The 17,666-nt window shown below is 37.9% G+C and overlaps 1 protein-coding gene across 4 annotated transcripts in view; it reads right to left on the minus strand.

Annotated features, from left to right (window-relative positions):
* The window catches only part of unc-104 (kinesin family member unc-104), a 942,286-nt gene that overhangs the window by 231,906 nt on the left and 692,714 nt on the right, over positions 1-17,666 (minus strand). For all 4 annotated transcript variants that reach the window (XM_090394094.1, XM_090394092.1, XM_090394093.1 and 1 more), the window contains exon 35: positions 5,238-5,352. In XM_090394094.1, coding sequence (XP_090250220.1) covers positions 5,238-5,352 — 115 coding nt within the window. The remainder of the gene's footprint in view (positions 1-5,237; positions 5,353-17,666) is intronic.

Raw genomic sequence — 17,666 nt, forward strand, 5'->3', positions numbered from 1 at the left:
CCACGAGTTAGAATGCAGAAGGAATACTTTTTTACTTGAGTATCCGAACAATGAAATCAAGAAGTAACAGACCAACAAAGTTTAGGTGCTATTCATGTTATGGACCACAGTAAATGAAATAATGACTGCTAGATTCTTAACTGACATTCTGGACAACTTTGCACAACTTACACTGTGGCAGTTTTTTGGTATTAGATCTTAGGGAAATATCATGCTAGTAAGTCCCTACATCAGAAAGCAATAACTGGAAACAAATGGTTTGAAGATGGACACAAAGTTGTGTATGGAGGGCATTCTTGATGGAGAATGTGATAAAAAAGTGCACCATAAGGTTTTGTTCTGAGAGAATACTGTTGTTTAAGTTAGGTACCAATGATATACTACTGATGGTAGAGCTCACAGCTTGAAAGGAGATATCCAATCATTTTTAAACAATAATAAATGTTTGCCTAATAAGATTTATCAGTATATCATTTATTATTATTATTATTATTATTATTATTAAGAGAGACCTCCAGGGAGTTAGGACCTCATTGAGGGAGGCCACATACTACATGCACCAGCTATCATACTCAACAAAATTCCATCAATTGAAATCATGTATTACCCTTTCAGAAGTTCGTAAGTCTCACTCATATCACTTGGAAGGAGGAAAAATAATATCCTTATCTTTACATATGAATGTTCATTTCTGCATTGTAATAATTATCTTTTGAGTTGTATTTGCAATCTTTTCTACATGGCCCCTGAACTTCAACTTTCTACCTATTAACACTCCAAGATCCCTACCTCATCAGTTTCTTCAAGTATAATCCCAATATAATACGACACTGGATATCTAATCATGCCGAAGCGCATGACTTTACATTTACTGATGTTGACTGACACCCATTTTCTCATGCCCACAATTCCAGCCTATTCAAATCATTCTGCAAGTACTGCATATCAGCATTACCCTACCTATCTCTGGATCATCAGCAAATAGCTGTATGTTGCTTTTCGAATCCTTTCCAATATCATTAATATATATAGATTGAATAACAGTGGACCAAGCACTGATCCTTATGGTACATCACTGGTTACCTTAAATCTTGCAGACCCCCCCCCCCCACCCCACCCAATACCACTTTTTGATATCAGTGAGTCAGCCTTACTCTGATCCATGCTAATATTCTATGATCCAAACCCATATTCTCCAATTTATGCAACAGTCTACCATGCTGTATTCTGTCAAAAGTCTTAGCAAAATCCAAAAGTATCAAGGTATGAAAAGTATAATTTTTCCCCAAATCTTCACCACCACTCCTGAGATACTAATTGGTCAATAGTTTCATACATTGGTCTTTGCACCAGCCTTATGCAATGGAATTACCATACGTTCTTTCCATGATTGCAGAATCTTCCCTATTCTGAGACTTATATTAAACAGCCTGGTCAAAGGTATAGCCAGTTCAGCTGAACACTCTTTTAGCATACTCGCTGATATCCCATCAGTCTCTATTGCTGAATTCTTTTTCAGCTTGTGCAACATCTCTAATACCTCATCCTCATACACGAGTTTCTTCATCCAATGAAGAGGTAGAAGTGAGCTCAATCCCATACACCAAGTTGATATCTTTTAACAAAATGGGCACTCATTAATTGAACAACCTCTTCTGCATCTGCAAACCTCACGGCATCTGCATTTTCATTTTCTTTTAATTGCAGCATATCGATAGATTTGCTGCAATTAAAATTTGCCCGGTTTCTTTTCATACTCAGACTTTGCTTTCCTTACAACAGTTATGATTATTCTAGCCTGCTGCTTATAATTTTCATTATAGACATCATCCTAATGCACACAGTATTCCTTCCACATCATCCATTTCTTATGAATCTCTTGCTTAATAAGATTACACATCTATTTGACTCCTACCCTATTTATTCTTCGAACTCTTGGGACACATTCTGATATCGCATCATTTAAGTATTGTTTAAAATGTTTCCCATGGACTGTCGATATTCTTCCCATCCATCACCTGATCCCATTCCAATGAACTCAGTATACTCCTAAGTTGGTCATAATTTCCTGCTTTGTAGTTCAGCATGTAACTTTTTCTGAATGGAACATTCATAAACTTAGTCACTTCCCAAGTGAGCACTGCATGGCAGAATAGTTACGTCTTTAACTGAAACGCCCTCCGACACTATAATCAAATCTAACACTCTTTGACCTCGAGTTCCTTCTGTCACATGCTGCTTCTTTTTTCTTTTTTTTTTTTAATGTTGAGCCCATACACAGGAGGTTGGTTGGTCAACCAATAGTACATTAGTACCGTGTTTGTACTTCTTTATTTTACCGGATTTGGTAAAATAAAGAAGTGCTAGATCCGGGATGTAAGAATGAGGTTAAATAACAATTATGTCATTTTGGACAGACATTTTTGCACAGATAAAAGAGAATAAGCTTATAGTAACCATGTTAGAAAACCAGTCTTTGATGAACAACTTCTTAGGTCGTTTTTCCCATAAAACATCAGAAATATGGTCACGAGTAGTTTATGATGACTCCTGAAAACAAACTCATAATGCAAAATTCTATTGGAGAGAAAAAAAAAAAGGTAATCATTCAATTCAGAGTGAAATTAACCTGTTGAGCATTTCACCAGGGGAATAAAAGAATACTATTTTGTTTTCAGTTCTTGCTGCATTAAATATGATCAAACTGATCATATATCATGAAACATAAAATTGTGTGTTCCTTGAAGCATTTCTAGCTTAACTAACAAATGTTGATGCATTTGTTTCCCAAACAAGCTGATCAATAGCATATTTTCATTTATTTTTCTTGTCAAATGATATCCCTAATATCTAGCATCATTGACTAAAATTACTGCAATTCTGAATTTGAAATCAAATGTTTGAATTCTGCTCATCGTTTACCATCAAAAAGCAAGTTTGACATCTAAGTTTTAGTGGTTGTTTTCTCCAGATTGCACCAAACTTTGATCTACATGGTTCAATGAATCCCCTGCCATTTTTTCTCTCTCTCTCTCTTTCTATAAGGATATGAGATAAGGATCATACAGCATCACAGAAATCTTAAACATCATATTTCACAAGATATTACTTTTCACTAATGCAGTCAACAATTTTAGAGTAAAGCAAACGATCTAGCAAATTCTATTCTTCTTATACCGAGTGAAAGAATTCTGTACTAACTAGGGTAATGTCACCTGAGTCTGAAAATGTACGTCTGAAAATGTACATTTTCAGACTAACACTCAAAATGACATTTTTAAAAATGTATATTAGTTTTTTATGACTATGTAGAAGATAGAATGCATTATTTTGAGATAATAAGAAGTTTAACAATTATTGAAAAACTTGTAAAACCTCTCTAAGTGATTTCTGTGTAATCATTAATCTTTGAACAGAATGTGATAATTTCTGTCCAGTAATAATCAGTCATAAGATTTTGCAATGAACATGTCTCTGTAGGGTGTGTTAAGTTCTGAACAAAACTAAAAATGGTTGACTTATAGTTTCTTCAGAGCTTAACAGGCAATTTTAAACTTTGCACATACTGATATGTCAAGGAGGTTAAATTTATGTAAAGGTGCCAGACAATTTAGTAATTTTAGAATTCTGTTATTTATTCCTTAATATTATGATGCATTTTGTTGTAATTAAGTCCACTGCCTAAGCTTTGCTAAAAATAACATGAGTGTTTGTGCACTTGAGTGAGGGTCTAATGGGGCAAAGATCGATTGGCAGAGGCAATGCACGTGCAGCAGAGTAAACGTTGCACGTGAAGGTAAGGCACGCAACTAACCCCACCACCACTGAAGTGATTATTAGGGGAGAATGTGGTGCTCGTGAAAGGAGTTGTGCTTTGAAGTGAGCAAGGAAGGAAAAGGATATGACGTAGTATGGAAGTGTAGGGGCGTGTAAAAGGCAATGCAGCGCTGGAACCGGGGCTTTTTCTCTCGTTTCGTCGGATCTCCAGCCAGAGTCCCTTGCCGATCAGTCATCCGCTCTTGTGGGAGCCATTCTCTCCGTGCCCCGATGTTCGTCCCGGTCTCTTTGGCAAAGGTTTGAGCCACAAGCGAGGAAGGAATGCCGAGCAGACCTTGAGAATCTGCCGATAGAATATTCGTTCATTGAACAAAGAAACAAAGGTTCAGTATATAGCACAGACAGTCAACCTTTGCTTAAACCTGATAACCAGTAAAAGTGATTATTATCTGATAACCAGTAAAAGTGATTATAACTGCAATTCGCCTAAGGACTCTAGAAACCTAGTTTAGAGAGACAGACAAAATTCCAAGACATGAATGCAGAAATTAGAGCATGACCTGCACGTCTGTGAAGTGCATATCCTTAGTAGAATTGTATCATATATCTTAGCATTACCTTTGTTTGAGAATTATGTGGATTTAATACCTATGCTTGTTTGAAACAGAAGTTAGAGAAATTGAGTGTATATATTTTAACTGATATTAGCATTGAAATCAATGCACAATAGAATTAAACTTAATAGTGTTGAGACATTAGCCTTTGTTTCACCTTTGTTCGAGTGTCATGTGGAACTGTTACCTAAACTTGTTAAGAAAGGATTAGAGAGATCGAATGATTATGATTTAACTGAAATTGATTTAGAAGTGAATGTCTGAATTATTCATGATTTGTAAATTGTTTAGTGCATAATTAAATGTTTTCTTTTGATTTAACACTTGCCTTGCCTGAAATCATTTTCTACTGCACTCCCCATTAAAATAGAACCACAGCGGGAGTTCAGTTCAGGGCTCGGTACTGGTTCTTTGATTCTTCACTGGTTGAAAATCTAGAACTTAGGGTGGCGCAGCTAAACAGAAATTTTCCCTGAGTTCGAAGTAAGAACCAGCATTAGCTCAGAAACAAAGGAACTGCCATTGTCTAGTGGGAGTCTCTTTGATTTCAACCCTCGAATCATATCCTTATAGTAAAATATGGTCCCAAGTTAAGAGAAAAAAGTAGAATATAATAGAAGTGAGATAAGGGAAGGAAGAGACATAATTTAACCATAAAAAAGGGACAATAACTACAGAAAGAGGGGATGTAACAGGTGTCAAGTATATGCAGAATCTTCTGGGGTGAAATGCAGCTATCAGTAATGACACCACTAATGGATAACATCATTAGTGGTGTCTGCTATTTAATAGTGATATTTAGATAATTTCATCCCAAGCAATGGTAAGATACATGAAAATATTTACCTCAAGATATGCAGAAAGAGTCATATACACACGTTCTCCACATGGAGTGACACGATTTAGCAACCAAGAATTATGTAAAGAACTATCCCATGCTGCTTCAAATCGATAGAATGTCCTACAATAAGTAAAACAAAGTTTCATTACATACATTATTATTAGACCTCCAGTGGAACAGCAATGCTGAACATGGAAAGTCATCACTATGTATATTATATCATACACTATACAATTCATTTATTATTCCTGGATTCACCAAACTTTTCAGCAATGCAAAAAAGCACCTAATACTCATTCCCTCTGTTCTTATATAACTATGAATAATCCCTTCTGTATTAATCTAGCACATACCAACTTATGTGTGATGTATATGCCCTTTTTACCTATATCTAACAAATTTTACAAACAGAATTCCTACTGTCGTTGTACTAGAGGCTTAACACTACTTTAGTTAGTGTGAGATCTCTAGATGTTGGAAGTTTATTTTGCACTTGGTTAGACTATAATAAATTAATACTGAGGTGAGGTGGTGCAATCCTAGGTAGCTCGTAGCAAAGGTGGACCAAGCTCAAATCACTAAATGCATCATCACTTAATGCATAGCAGTATACATGTTTGCAAGGAGATGTGTTTTGCATTATGGGAGATACTGAGATAAGGAGTGATGAGAGCTTGGTCCACCTTTTGCTACGAGTTGCACCACCTTACCTAAGTCCTGAAGATATTTTCAGGTGCAAACTTTGTTTGCTTACACTTGGATAAAGGATTAAACTAAATTTATTATAGTCTAACCAAGTGCAAAATAAATTTCCAACATCTTTCTATAAATCCAGATTAATTTAATAATAAGGAGGTACACCAGTAGGCAACTCATATAGGTAAATATGACCTATCTATGCTTCTGCCTTAGTATCACTACTCTGGGTCTGCCTCAAACTGACGAGACCTCAATAAAGGTCGAAACCGGTTGGAAGCTTGGTTGATGAATGGCAATGCTGTAGCCCGTGAAGTTTTAACTGAGGCTCGGCTGTTGCTGTCACCCAGGGCCTGTGTGGTGGGGTAATGCATAGCAATGCTGTAGCCTGTGAAGTTAACACGTTCGCTGCTACGCTACTCGGGCATAGTTTGTTCCCATACACCAAGCAATTTCACTTCTTCAAGATCAGTACGGATAATCTCGTTGCTGGCGATAATCGACATACGAGTATATTCGTAGTTTGCTTGTGTGGCTTATATACCATCTATGAGTATACACACTTTTGCTGCTAGCTCTACAAGCTAAGCATTTTCACTTCTTCAAGGTCAGTATGGGTAATCTCGTTGCCGGTGGTAAGCATCATACGAGTACATTCGTAGCTGGCTTGTGAGGCTCATATACCAACTACGAGTATACTCGTAGTTGGCAACGAACGTGTTAACTGAGGCACGGCTGTTGCCGTTACCCTTCTAGATGAGCAAATGAGCGGCTCTGCTTGGTGGTTGGGGAGCCTGCCATGGTGTAGAGCCAACTAAGTTTCTGACTTTCTGATCCTGTGGGTCGTTCATTATTGGGTGATCCAGGGGATTTTACGAGTTTTTGGAAAGGTATTCCTGCACTTAAACAAAGGGAAATCGGTCTGGGTAGTGGCACTTCCCTGAATGAATAGCAGTATACATGTCTGCAAGGAGATGTGCTTTGCATTATGGGAGATACTGAGACAAGGAGTGATGACAGCTTAGTCCACCTTTGCTACAAGTTGCACCACCTTAGATCAGTCTTGAAGATATTTTCAGGTGCAAACTTTGTTTGCTTACACTTGGATATAGGATTAAACTAAATTTATTATAGATCTCTAGATGCTCATAAGAGAAAAGAGAGATCACGTTAATTCATCGTGTGCCTCTTCACTGGAATGTTCCCAAAATCTCTTACATCAATCCTGAAGATATTTTCAGGCATAAACTTTGTTTGTTTACACTTGGATATAGGATTAAACTAAATTTATTATAGATCTCTAGATGCTTATAAGAAAAAGAGAGATCACGTTAATTCATCGTGTGCCTTTTCATTGGAATGTTCCCAAAATCTCTTGAACATCCCAAAAAACCACTAGTCTCCAAATGTAGCTGTTCTGAGCCTTGTACAATGGAGCAATAATCAATACATGATATTGATTATTGAGATCAAATATCTCCCTGTATGCATGTGGGTCCATAAGATAAGGATCCATTTGGAAGTAGTGTGATTAGTATATCCAGGAAGCGCAGACAGTGATTAGCTTCCATGTCACTAGCAGACCATGCTTTGGATACCGCTTCCAATCAATTGGAAGAAAACAAAAGTGCTACACAGAAGTCATAAGTCGGAGAGATTATTTTTGAAATCAACAGAAGCTTCAACACCTACTCCAAACGTAAACAAGTATGGCTGTACAAATTACCAAAAATCTGGGAGACAGTCATTTTAAGATCTAATTAATATTTGTTTTCTCTCTTTTTCCAAAATATATGGCACCTGATTTAGAACTTTAATTACTTGTGTTGCTGTTTTGCATACTGTGACAAACTGTTTTTGTGCTCTGATGATGGATATCATACTAGCAGTCAACTGTTATTTTCTTTTTCTAAAGTGAACTGGAATCTGGGATACTGTCTATTGAGGCATGAAAGAATCTAATGTGTCTGATTCGTGTGGCCAAATAGAAAACACATCATCAATATATAGCTAGATAGAAGGTTAGAGCATAGCAGTATCGAAAGCATGTTTTTCAAAGTGTTCCATGCAGAAATTGGCTGGGAGGAGGCATGCTCATGACTGCATCCTGTACTGAAAATGCTTTCCCTCTGACATCACTGATCTTTTCAAAAAAAAAAAAAAAAAAAAAAAAAACATGCTAGAGCTATTTGTTCCAGTTCTCTAGAGCTAGAGCATTTCACAATGCTCTCACTGCTGAACTCACTCAATTACGTTACAACTTCTTAAATAATGGCATTAATCTCCATAGGATAGAAAAAATACTCAAGGCTCCCCAGAAATCCCTTCCATTGCCTACCACACAAGGCTGCAGCAGAGCTGTCACCATCCCATACATTCCAGGCACATCTGAAAAGATATCTAGAGTGCTCAATAAATATCAGCTACACACCATATTTAAACTTTATGTCAAATTAACAACTCTCATCCGTTCACCTAAGGACAAACTCTCTTCTTTATCAGAACCAGGAGTTGAAGTGCCCTGTTCTTGTGACCAGGCTTACCATTGATAATCATAGCAAACCAACTCGATATATCATTGTGTTGGTTTGCTATGAATCAGCTTCTCTGTTTATATATATATTAGCATTTTTCTTTTTCAGGAATGCATGTTTCTCTCCCTGTTCAATCATACTCTGTTTTTACTGCTTCTTTGAATTTTGACCAGGTACCTCAGGTAACATTGTTCCAAAATAAACATGGGGGATTGAATTTGGTTGAAAAGATCTGTGTGCAATCTGGCAGAAGTCTCCATGGTTCAGAACTGATCTCTATTTATTCTATAGAGTGCAATTTAAGTAAGAATGGATTATGATCTGGCATGTTGATGTCAAGATGTTCAATCTAAATTACTCTGTTCATAAGAGAAAATTAGATATAAATTCAGTTTAGCCAGGAACAATGCCATGATTCATTTAAGTGTAAGCCTGAAGATTAGGGTAGTGAATCCTTCATATGTCTGCTAGTTGAGCATTGTCAAGACATACTTCTTATAATTGTATGGAGTTGTATTGAATATGGAATTTTCAATATAACTCCAACGCTCACTGCTGTGATGTAGTGGGCCCATGTATATGTCTGACTGCAATTCCTGGAATGATGTTTGTCTAATATTCCATTGAATAGAACATACATATTTATAAACCTTATTACACATCCACAGTGTCTAGTCGATTGTCAAGATTCACCCTTCTGCATCCCTTTGGATATTACAGAATGATCCAAGGAGAGAGAGAGAGAGAGAGCCAAAATAAGAACCCCTATTCCAACCCTGTTAGACCTTCCAAAGATCAAATAAGACAGTAGCAGATATTTATGTGGTAAGATTTTTATATCTTTATATCTGCAGATGATGAGTCTTGGAGAAGCAACAATCTCATATTATGGCATAATATAAGTTTCCATATGGTATTGCTTTTTAAAGTGACTGAAATCTTTGTATATTAAATGAGACAATGTAGAAGAGTGATGATATCATTAGTGAAGTTCAGTGGTAAGATTTCAGCTGCTTGCTTTTGATTGAATGAAATTGATTGAAAAAAAAAGATCTCTGCTGAGATCTTTTTTTTTTTAAATTTTTTTTCTTTTTATGTAGATAGTATAGGAATACCTCGATCATCGCGATTCTTGATTTATCGCAGTTTATAATTTGATACCAAAATTCCAATTATTGCGCTCCAAATTCGAATTATCACGGCTGCAAGATGTAGCCCACTACATATGCAACCAGTTCGAGTCGCCACTCTCCAGGTATCGCTCTCTTGTAGCGCTCCGTTTTCATCCAACGGCACCTTCTCACCACTTACCAGTAACTATCTGTCCTTGCCTGAAGTACATGTGGATATTTATTTCTCTTATTATTTACCCCTACAATGAATGCTAAAAGAAACAAGGATGATTTCAAGTCTACAGCTATCAAGAAGAAATGTAGAGTGCAAACAAACGGAGTTGTTTGCACCATTCCAGACGATGGTGGTCATTGGTAAGTGTAATCAAGTGCTTGTGAGCCACAGCATATCCACAAAACCCAAACACCTTCCAGCAAATAGTTCTGTCACTGGCATCAATTCCAGAGCTTCTACAGAAGTCATTTGCAGTGGTTGCTAAGGTTTACTGATGATTTACTGCAACAACAAGCTTGAGAGTTCACCAGTCCCAATTTGTCAGTTTCTTGGGCCTACCACTTTGTGGGAGGGGTTTGGTGGTTCTATCACATTTCCATTCATGATAACCATACAAACAGTAGACTGGGGCATGTGCAACATGGCATTGCACACAAATACATGTCTTATATATAGCATTGCAGACAAATACATCTCTGCAATGCTATATAAGCATAGACACATGGGCATTTGCAGTGTAGACATTCTTTGCATCATACAGTTGAGGCAACATAGAGCTATGGGGGGGGGAGTCTAGTTGCTTTTGGCAACATAGTTTACATGTCACTGTTCAATGCAACATCTCAATTATCCTTTGAGTTGTATTTACCAATTTTGGAAACATGACCTTTGAACTTAAGTTTCCTATCTGCAAATCCAAGATCCCTGGTCTCATCAATTTCTTGTAACAAAATTCCACCATTATAATATTGGATATCTCATTACACCAAAGAGCATAACTTTACATTATATATTGAACTGACTAATGATACTAAAATTGACTAAATAAAATTGACTGAATTGATAGTCATTATCATTTGTCCACACTTCCAGCCTATTCAAATTACCCTATAATTGTTGTATATCAGTAGTACCTCTGATTGCCCTGTCTATCTTTTCATCATAAGCAAATGAATGAACATCTCCTGTTGCAACTGCCTTTCCTGTGGTAAATTCCTATCAAATGCCTTAGCAAAGTCCAATATTATCACATCGTGTATCCAATCATTTTCTCCAACTTAGTCATAACATTATTGTAAAATAAGAGCAAATTGAACAGTCATTACTTCCCCTAAATCTAGTAAACCTATGCTGTTCCTCGCAAAATATAGCTTGTTTGTAGAACCCATTTCTGTATGCAGTTTCTTTCTTTCCAATTTCTCTAAAATAATTTCTAACCCAACTTTGAGATCCATAATATAAAATTGGTTTGAGCACTGTATTACATACTGCTAGTTTAATGCTCTGGCTAATTTCTTTCTTATACCACATAAATTATTCAACTGGATCAGAATGAAATTATTTAATATTTCATTTGCCATCTTTACTAAAAATTGTGAAAATGTGAAAAACTGAAAATTGTGAAAAACTAAAAATGGAACACATTAATCTGCCCATTTTCTGAGTTTTGGTATTTTTATTGCAAATTTTCATATCAATTTGTTTCAACTTAATTAAACAGACTAATAATAGATTTGTCTTGAAGGAAACATCATCTGCATAAAGCAAGAGCAAAGTTAGATATCTCCACCAATTTTATTGTCAGGTTTAATGCCACATTCTTTCATAATATGATTCATACATGTGACTAATATGATTTATACATGTGAATAAGAGTGAATATAGTAGATATAGTGGCTCACACTCAATTTCATCTTCTTCTTCTTCTTCTTCTGCAGCTTCTCCCACTTAAGTGGGGTCACTGTTTGTTATGAGTCTCCTCCACACCTTCCTGTCTTGGGCTGTCACCACATCCAAGTTCTTCATCTTCAAGTCCTCTTCTACCAGCTCCCTCCATCTCTTCTTTGGCTGCCCACGCTTCCGCCTTCCTTGCACATCCATCTGCATGACCCTTCTTCCCACATATTCGTCCTCCCTCCTCATCACATGACCAAACCATCTCAACCTTGCCTCCTGTATTTTCGCTCCTAAGTTCGGAACTTTCACTGTTCCCCTGACATAGTCATTTCTCAGATGATCCTTTCTGGTCACACCGCACATCCACCTAAGCATTCTCATCTCTGCTACTTCCATCCTGCTGATGTTATTTTTCCTCAGGGCCACAGTTTCTATAGCATATGTCATAGCTGGCCTCACTACTGTCCTATAAATTTTGCCTTTCAGATTGATTGGCACCCTCTTATCACATAACACTCCAGCCATCTCCCTCCAGTTCCTCCAACCTGCTTGTATCCTGCATCCCACTTCCTTCTCACCTCCTCCATCTTCTTCCACTGTCGAACCTAAGTATCTAAAGTCTCTCACCTTCCTGATGACATTTCCTTCCAGCTCCAGGTCTGTCTCCTGGCCACCGCCCACTGCGCAACACATATACTCTGTCTTACTTCTGCTCAGTCTCATACCTCTCTCTTCCAGTACTTTTCTCCATCTTTCCAGTTTAGTTTCCGCTTCTTCTCTTGTATCTACACACAGCAAGATGTCATCTGCATACAACATTGTCCAAGGTGCATCTTCTCTCACCTCCTCTGTTACCACCTCCATCACAATATTAAACAGAAACGGACTTAATGCTGACCCTTGATGCAAGCCAACTGTTACTTGAAAACTTTCTGTCTGTCCCAAACAGGTCCGAACACTTGTCTTCACATTTCTGTACATTTCCTGCACCAACCTGACATATTTCTCCGGCACCTTCTTCTCCCTCAGACACCTCCAGACTTCTTGCCTTGGCACTCTATCGTATGCTTTCTCAAGATCAATAAATACCAGATGTAGCACCCTTTGTTTCTCTCGATATTTTTCCATCATCTGTCGTAACCCAAAGATAGCATCTGTTGTTGATCTACCAGGCATGAAGCCAAATTGTTCCTTTGCAATCTCCACCTCCTCCCTCAATCTACCATCAAGAACCCTTTCTAGGATCTTCATTGTGTGGGACATCAACTTTATTCCTCTGTAATTTTTACAGTCTTGTGCATCCCCTTTACCCTTGTAGATGGGAACAAGAGTACTCTCCCTCCATTCTTCGGGTATATTTTCCTGTTGGCAAACTTTCATGAACAGGTCCCACAGCAGGTCAATTCCCTCTTCCCCCAGTGCCTTCCATGCTTCCACTGGGATTCTGTCGGGGCCCACCGCTTTTCCATTCCTCATCCTCTTCATGGCCTCCGTCACTTCCATTCATATCAAATGTTAATAGTATGTCCTTCACTTCTAACCACTGGCTAAGAACTTAATGAATTCTTAGTAAAGAAATTTCTCTGTAATTCTCACATTATTTTATTTCCCTTTGTATATGTGGGAACTATGAGATTTGCAAATAAATAAAGTCTAGATATTTTTAAGGATTTAAAGAATTGGACTTAATTCTAGGAGGTGAGAAAAAACTGGCACAGAGCCATTATTAAAGAACACTTGGAGAGCTCTACTGCAATCATTGAGAATTCAACCTTATAACCATGCCTTCTGAATTATGCAGTTTAACCACTCTAAAACTTTTAGACTTCCATATTTAAGCATTTCTGGTTGAATATCATCTACTCCAGCTGCCTTTCCACATTTCAAGTTTTTAATAGCTTTTTCTACATCAAGTTTGATATGTACTCTTGATTGTGTTCTTCTTGAATATTTTCCACCACTGTTCCTTTCATACACTTTCAAAGTAATTATTCCAGATATTCAGAATATCTTTAGTTTTCAAATCACATTTATTTTCTGTGATTCTATGTACATTTTGCAATCAAATTTTATGATTTTATCCTTGATAAAATCATTTAATTGAACTTATTTAATTGAACTCGCCTTGAACACTTATTCACAGTCATAGCACCCACAACAGACTCTGGCTACTTATTCCACTCATTCACTACTCTCCAAGTAAAAAACCTAGCTCTAACACCTCTGCTAACCACATTCTTCCCCCGCTTCCATGTATGGCCCCAAGTCATCCATCAGTCCTATTCTCAAAAATATCTCCTGGATTAATCTTATAGAAACCCTTTAGTAATTTGAATGTCTCAATCATATCACCCCTTTTCTATTGACCAATTTTTGCAACCCACAAATCTTCAACCTGTTCTCATAAGGTTCATTCCACAGACCTGCTATCATCTTGGTCACTCGTCTCCAAATCCTCTCCACCTTCTCTCCATCGAGAAAAAACCCTGCTGACCAAATCTGGGCACAATAGTCTAGATAGGGTCTTATCAAGGCTCAATACAGGGGAAATTACCTGCTTGTTAAAGTATTTTTCAGAAGCCAAGTGATTTGATGAGCTGATTTAGCCACTTTTGCAATGTGCCCCCCTAAACTTCAATTCCCTATCCACCAACACTCCCAAATCCCTGGCTCCACCAATGTGATTGCTACTAATCTTTTCACCCCAAAGTGCATAACCTTACACTTTGCCACATTAAATTGACATCCATTTTCCCTAGCCCAGTCCTCCAAACTATCCAAATCATCCTGCAAAATTTTGACATCCTGTGAAATAACAATTGCTCTACCCAACTTTGCATCATCAGCAAACAAGTGAACACTTCCTCTCAGATCCTTTCCTATATCATTGATGAAAAAATTGAAAAGTAGTGGTCCAAGAACAGAACCCTGTGGCACACCACTAGTCACAAGCCGTCTTTTGGACTCAACTCCTGAAAAAACCACTCTCTGGTATCTCTCCATCAACCACCCTCTTATCCATCTCACCAATCCTATACCCATCCCCATCTGCTTAAGTTTACTGATTAGAGTTCCATGTGGTATCCTGTCAAAGGCCTTGGCAAGGTCCAGTAGAATCACTGTAAACCCACAGTTCAGCCGTCACTGTGTTATAAAATGTGAGCAAGTTACTGAGCATGATCTACCCCTCACAAAACCATGTTGTCCCCCCATACAATATCCCATTTTCATCTATCCAATCCTGTATTCTTTTCTTGACTAATTTCTCCAAGACCTTGACAACGATTCCTGATATGTTAATCAATCAGTAATTTACAACAGCAGTCTTAGAACCTCCTTTATGCAGTGGAACTATTTTCCCCTCTTTCCACCCCCTCGGGACTAACCCAGACCCGAAACTTGAATTAAACAAAATGGTCAAGGGTACTGACAATTCTTTAGCCGCTTCACGTACAACACGAGCTGATATACCATCCAATCCCACAGATGTATTGACATTGAGGTTTTGCAATAAACTACTCACCTCCACTTTATTCACCACAATTCCCGTATAATCTATTAGTTCATTCATTTCTGCAATGTCACCACCTGGATGATATATTCTTGCAAAGTGCTCACTCAGTAACTCAACTATATCAACTGATTTGGTTACCTCCCTACCATCGGCATTCTTTAAAATCATTCTGCCATATACATTTTTTCTTTTACTTGCAACATATCGAAAAAACTGTTTAGGATTCTCTTTAGCCTGCATGGCCAATGTTCTTTCGTAATCCTTTTTTGCTTTTCTTACCACACTCGTTACCCTTCTGGCCTGCACTTTATACTGTTCATGTGCCTACCGGTCACCTTTCTCCTTAAATTCCCTCCATAGTTGTTTCTTTTTTTGCAGCTGAAGCTTAATGGTGTTATTCATCCATTTAACCCCTACTTGATTTATTATTCAGACTCTAGCTATACAGTCAGCCATTGCTTCATGCAAACACTTCTTAATCTCCTTCCATGCACCACCAACTTCTAGCCCCTGCAGTTGTACATGCCATGGCACTGAACCAATCAAACTCCTAAGCGTGTCATACTTTCCAGCCCAATAATTCCACATGTACCCTGTCTTAATTGAAAATTCCACACCTTTAGCAACCTCCCAAGTCAAGATCCTATGATCACTCTCACCAATTGGTGGCAATGTGGTCATATTAGTTACAGCCAAATCCTCAGATGCAATTACTAGGTCAAGCACTCTCTGCCCCCTAGTATTTTCCACTACATGCTGTCGCAGATAGTTATCCCTTAATAACCGCATAAAATCCAATTCCTTCCTCCCACGTGCCCTCTCCTCACTCCAATCAATGCTACTATAGTTGAAATCTCCCATAATAATTACCCTCCTTCGACTCGTTTCTTTTATTTGCTTATGCATACTATCTCCACCATCTTTTCCATCACTTGGTCTATAGAAGCACCCAATTGTATATTTTGTTCTGCTAGCCACAATCTCACACCAAATGGCCTCTTTTCTCTATCCTGCAATTCAACTTCTATTCTCCTTGGCTGCAGCTCATCAGCTATCATCAACAAACTCCCCCCCCCCCCATTTTATTCTCCCTGTCATTCCTGAACACATTATACCCATTCCATTCAATCCCACTAGCTATATCATCTACAGTCAGCCATGTTTCACTAATGCCAATAACCTGTGGTCTGGAAGTGCCAACCAAGGCCAAAAATTCTTCCTTCTTGTTCCTAATACTCCTAGCATTAGTGTACATGAATTGTAGACCCCCATTAGCCCCATCCCTACTTTGATGCCTTATACTAACTATCCCATTCTGATTTGTTGTCCTTATTCGCTCAGGCATATTATACTCATTCATACACTCAACTGCCTCCCTAAGGTCTGCACATCTATCCCGCCCCCCTAATAAATCTAGTTTCCCTGATTCTGCACATCCACTTTATTCAATAACACTTTTTCAAGTCTCCTTACACTGAATCCATTCAAATGCAAACCACCCATCTTATATAGATCCTTTTGCACATCGAACTCACTCCACACGTCCACAAATTCCACACCACTCGTCATGAATAACCCATGCATAAAGTAATTTGCAATTATGGCCCTCCTTCTAAACACTTCACTGTCATACCGTAGCAAAAGACTAATCATCCTAACTCTCTCTCACTCTTTTCTTTTGCTACCTCAAACAATTCATTCAGGTCCTCTGTCATTTCCATTTTATCTCCTTTCAAATCATTCGTACCTGCCACAACTATCATTTCTTTCACCCTTTCCTTTTGCTCTCTAATAGATTCACTTACATCCTTGATGGTCGCATCAGGTTGGTACGATTTTGTCAAATCCTCTACTAACACACCTCGTACTAACGAATCTCCATACAGCACTCGCTGCTTCATTTTGTTTACGTTCACAACCATACTCTTCTTTTTCCTATCATACTTTTTATTATTGGCTAGTACACTCAGTAGACATTTGTGCACATGCTCTAGCTGCCGCTTTGCCCTATGTATCGCTCTGCTCAACAATGCAATCTCACTCATTGCATCTTGCATCTATCTCATCTTTTTTATTATCTGGTAAGCCATTAATTTGCTCTGTATTAATACCATCATTCACACTTTCTACATTCACGCCCCTCACAGTTCTCTGATACAACCTCGCAATTTCTTATCATATCGCTAATTTCTTCATTCTGAAATTTGACAAAAATATCACACTCACGACCTGAAATAAACTTTAATTGCTCATTTTCCTTACATTTTCTACACACATTCGCTCCATTATCATCATCTAACCATACTCCAACCGCTCTCCGCAAAACGTACATTTCGCAGATAGTACACTGGATAATCTCCTTTATATTACCAGTTATTGAACAAAGATGGCTAACCATTATTACTAGCCGCCATTTTCCTTCTTACAGGAGCCATGTGCTAGCTTCTATCGTATTTCATCAAATTAATAATTGAAATGCCAAAAACACACAAACAGACACACTAAGATATGCAAAGCAAACAAAACTATGTAATATTCAAGCAAAATTGTCAGTGATAACTTAAAATAACACTTATCTTATCAGGAGCTCTCAACAAACACTACAGACCACGAATCCCTCTAGCGGCCAACCAAATGTACTTCCAAATGGCTCACATATTGCTAGC

This window comes from Typopeltis vanoorti, chromosome 6 (assembly GCF_054136105.1).
Source record: "Typopeltis vanoorti isolate ZY-2024b chromosome 6, IOZ_Tvanoo_1.0, whole genome shotgun sequence".
Lineage (NCBI taxonomy): Eukaryota > Metazoa > Arthropoda > Arachnida > Uropygi > Thelyphonidae > Typopeltis > Typopeltis vanoorti.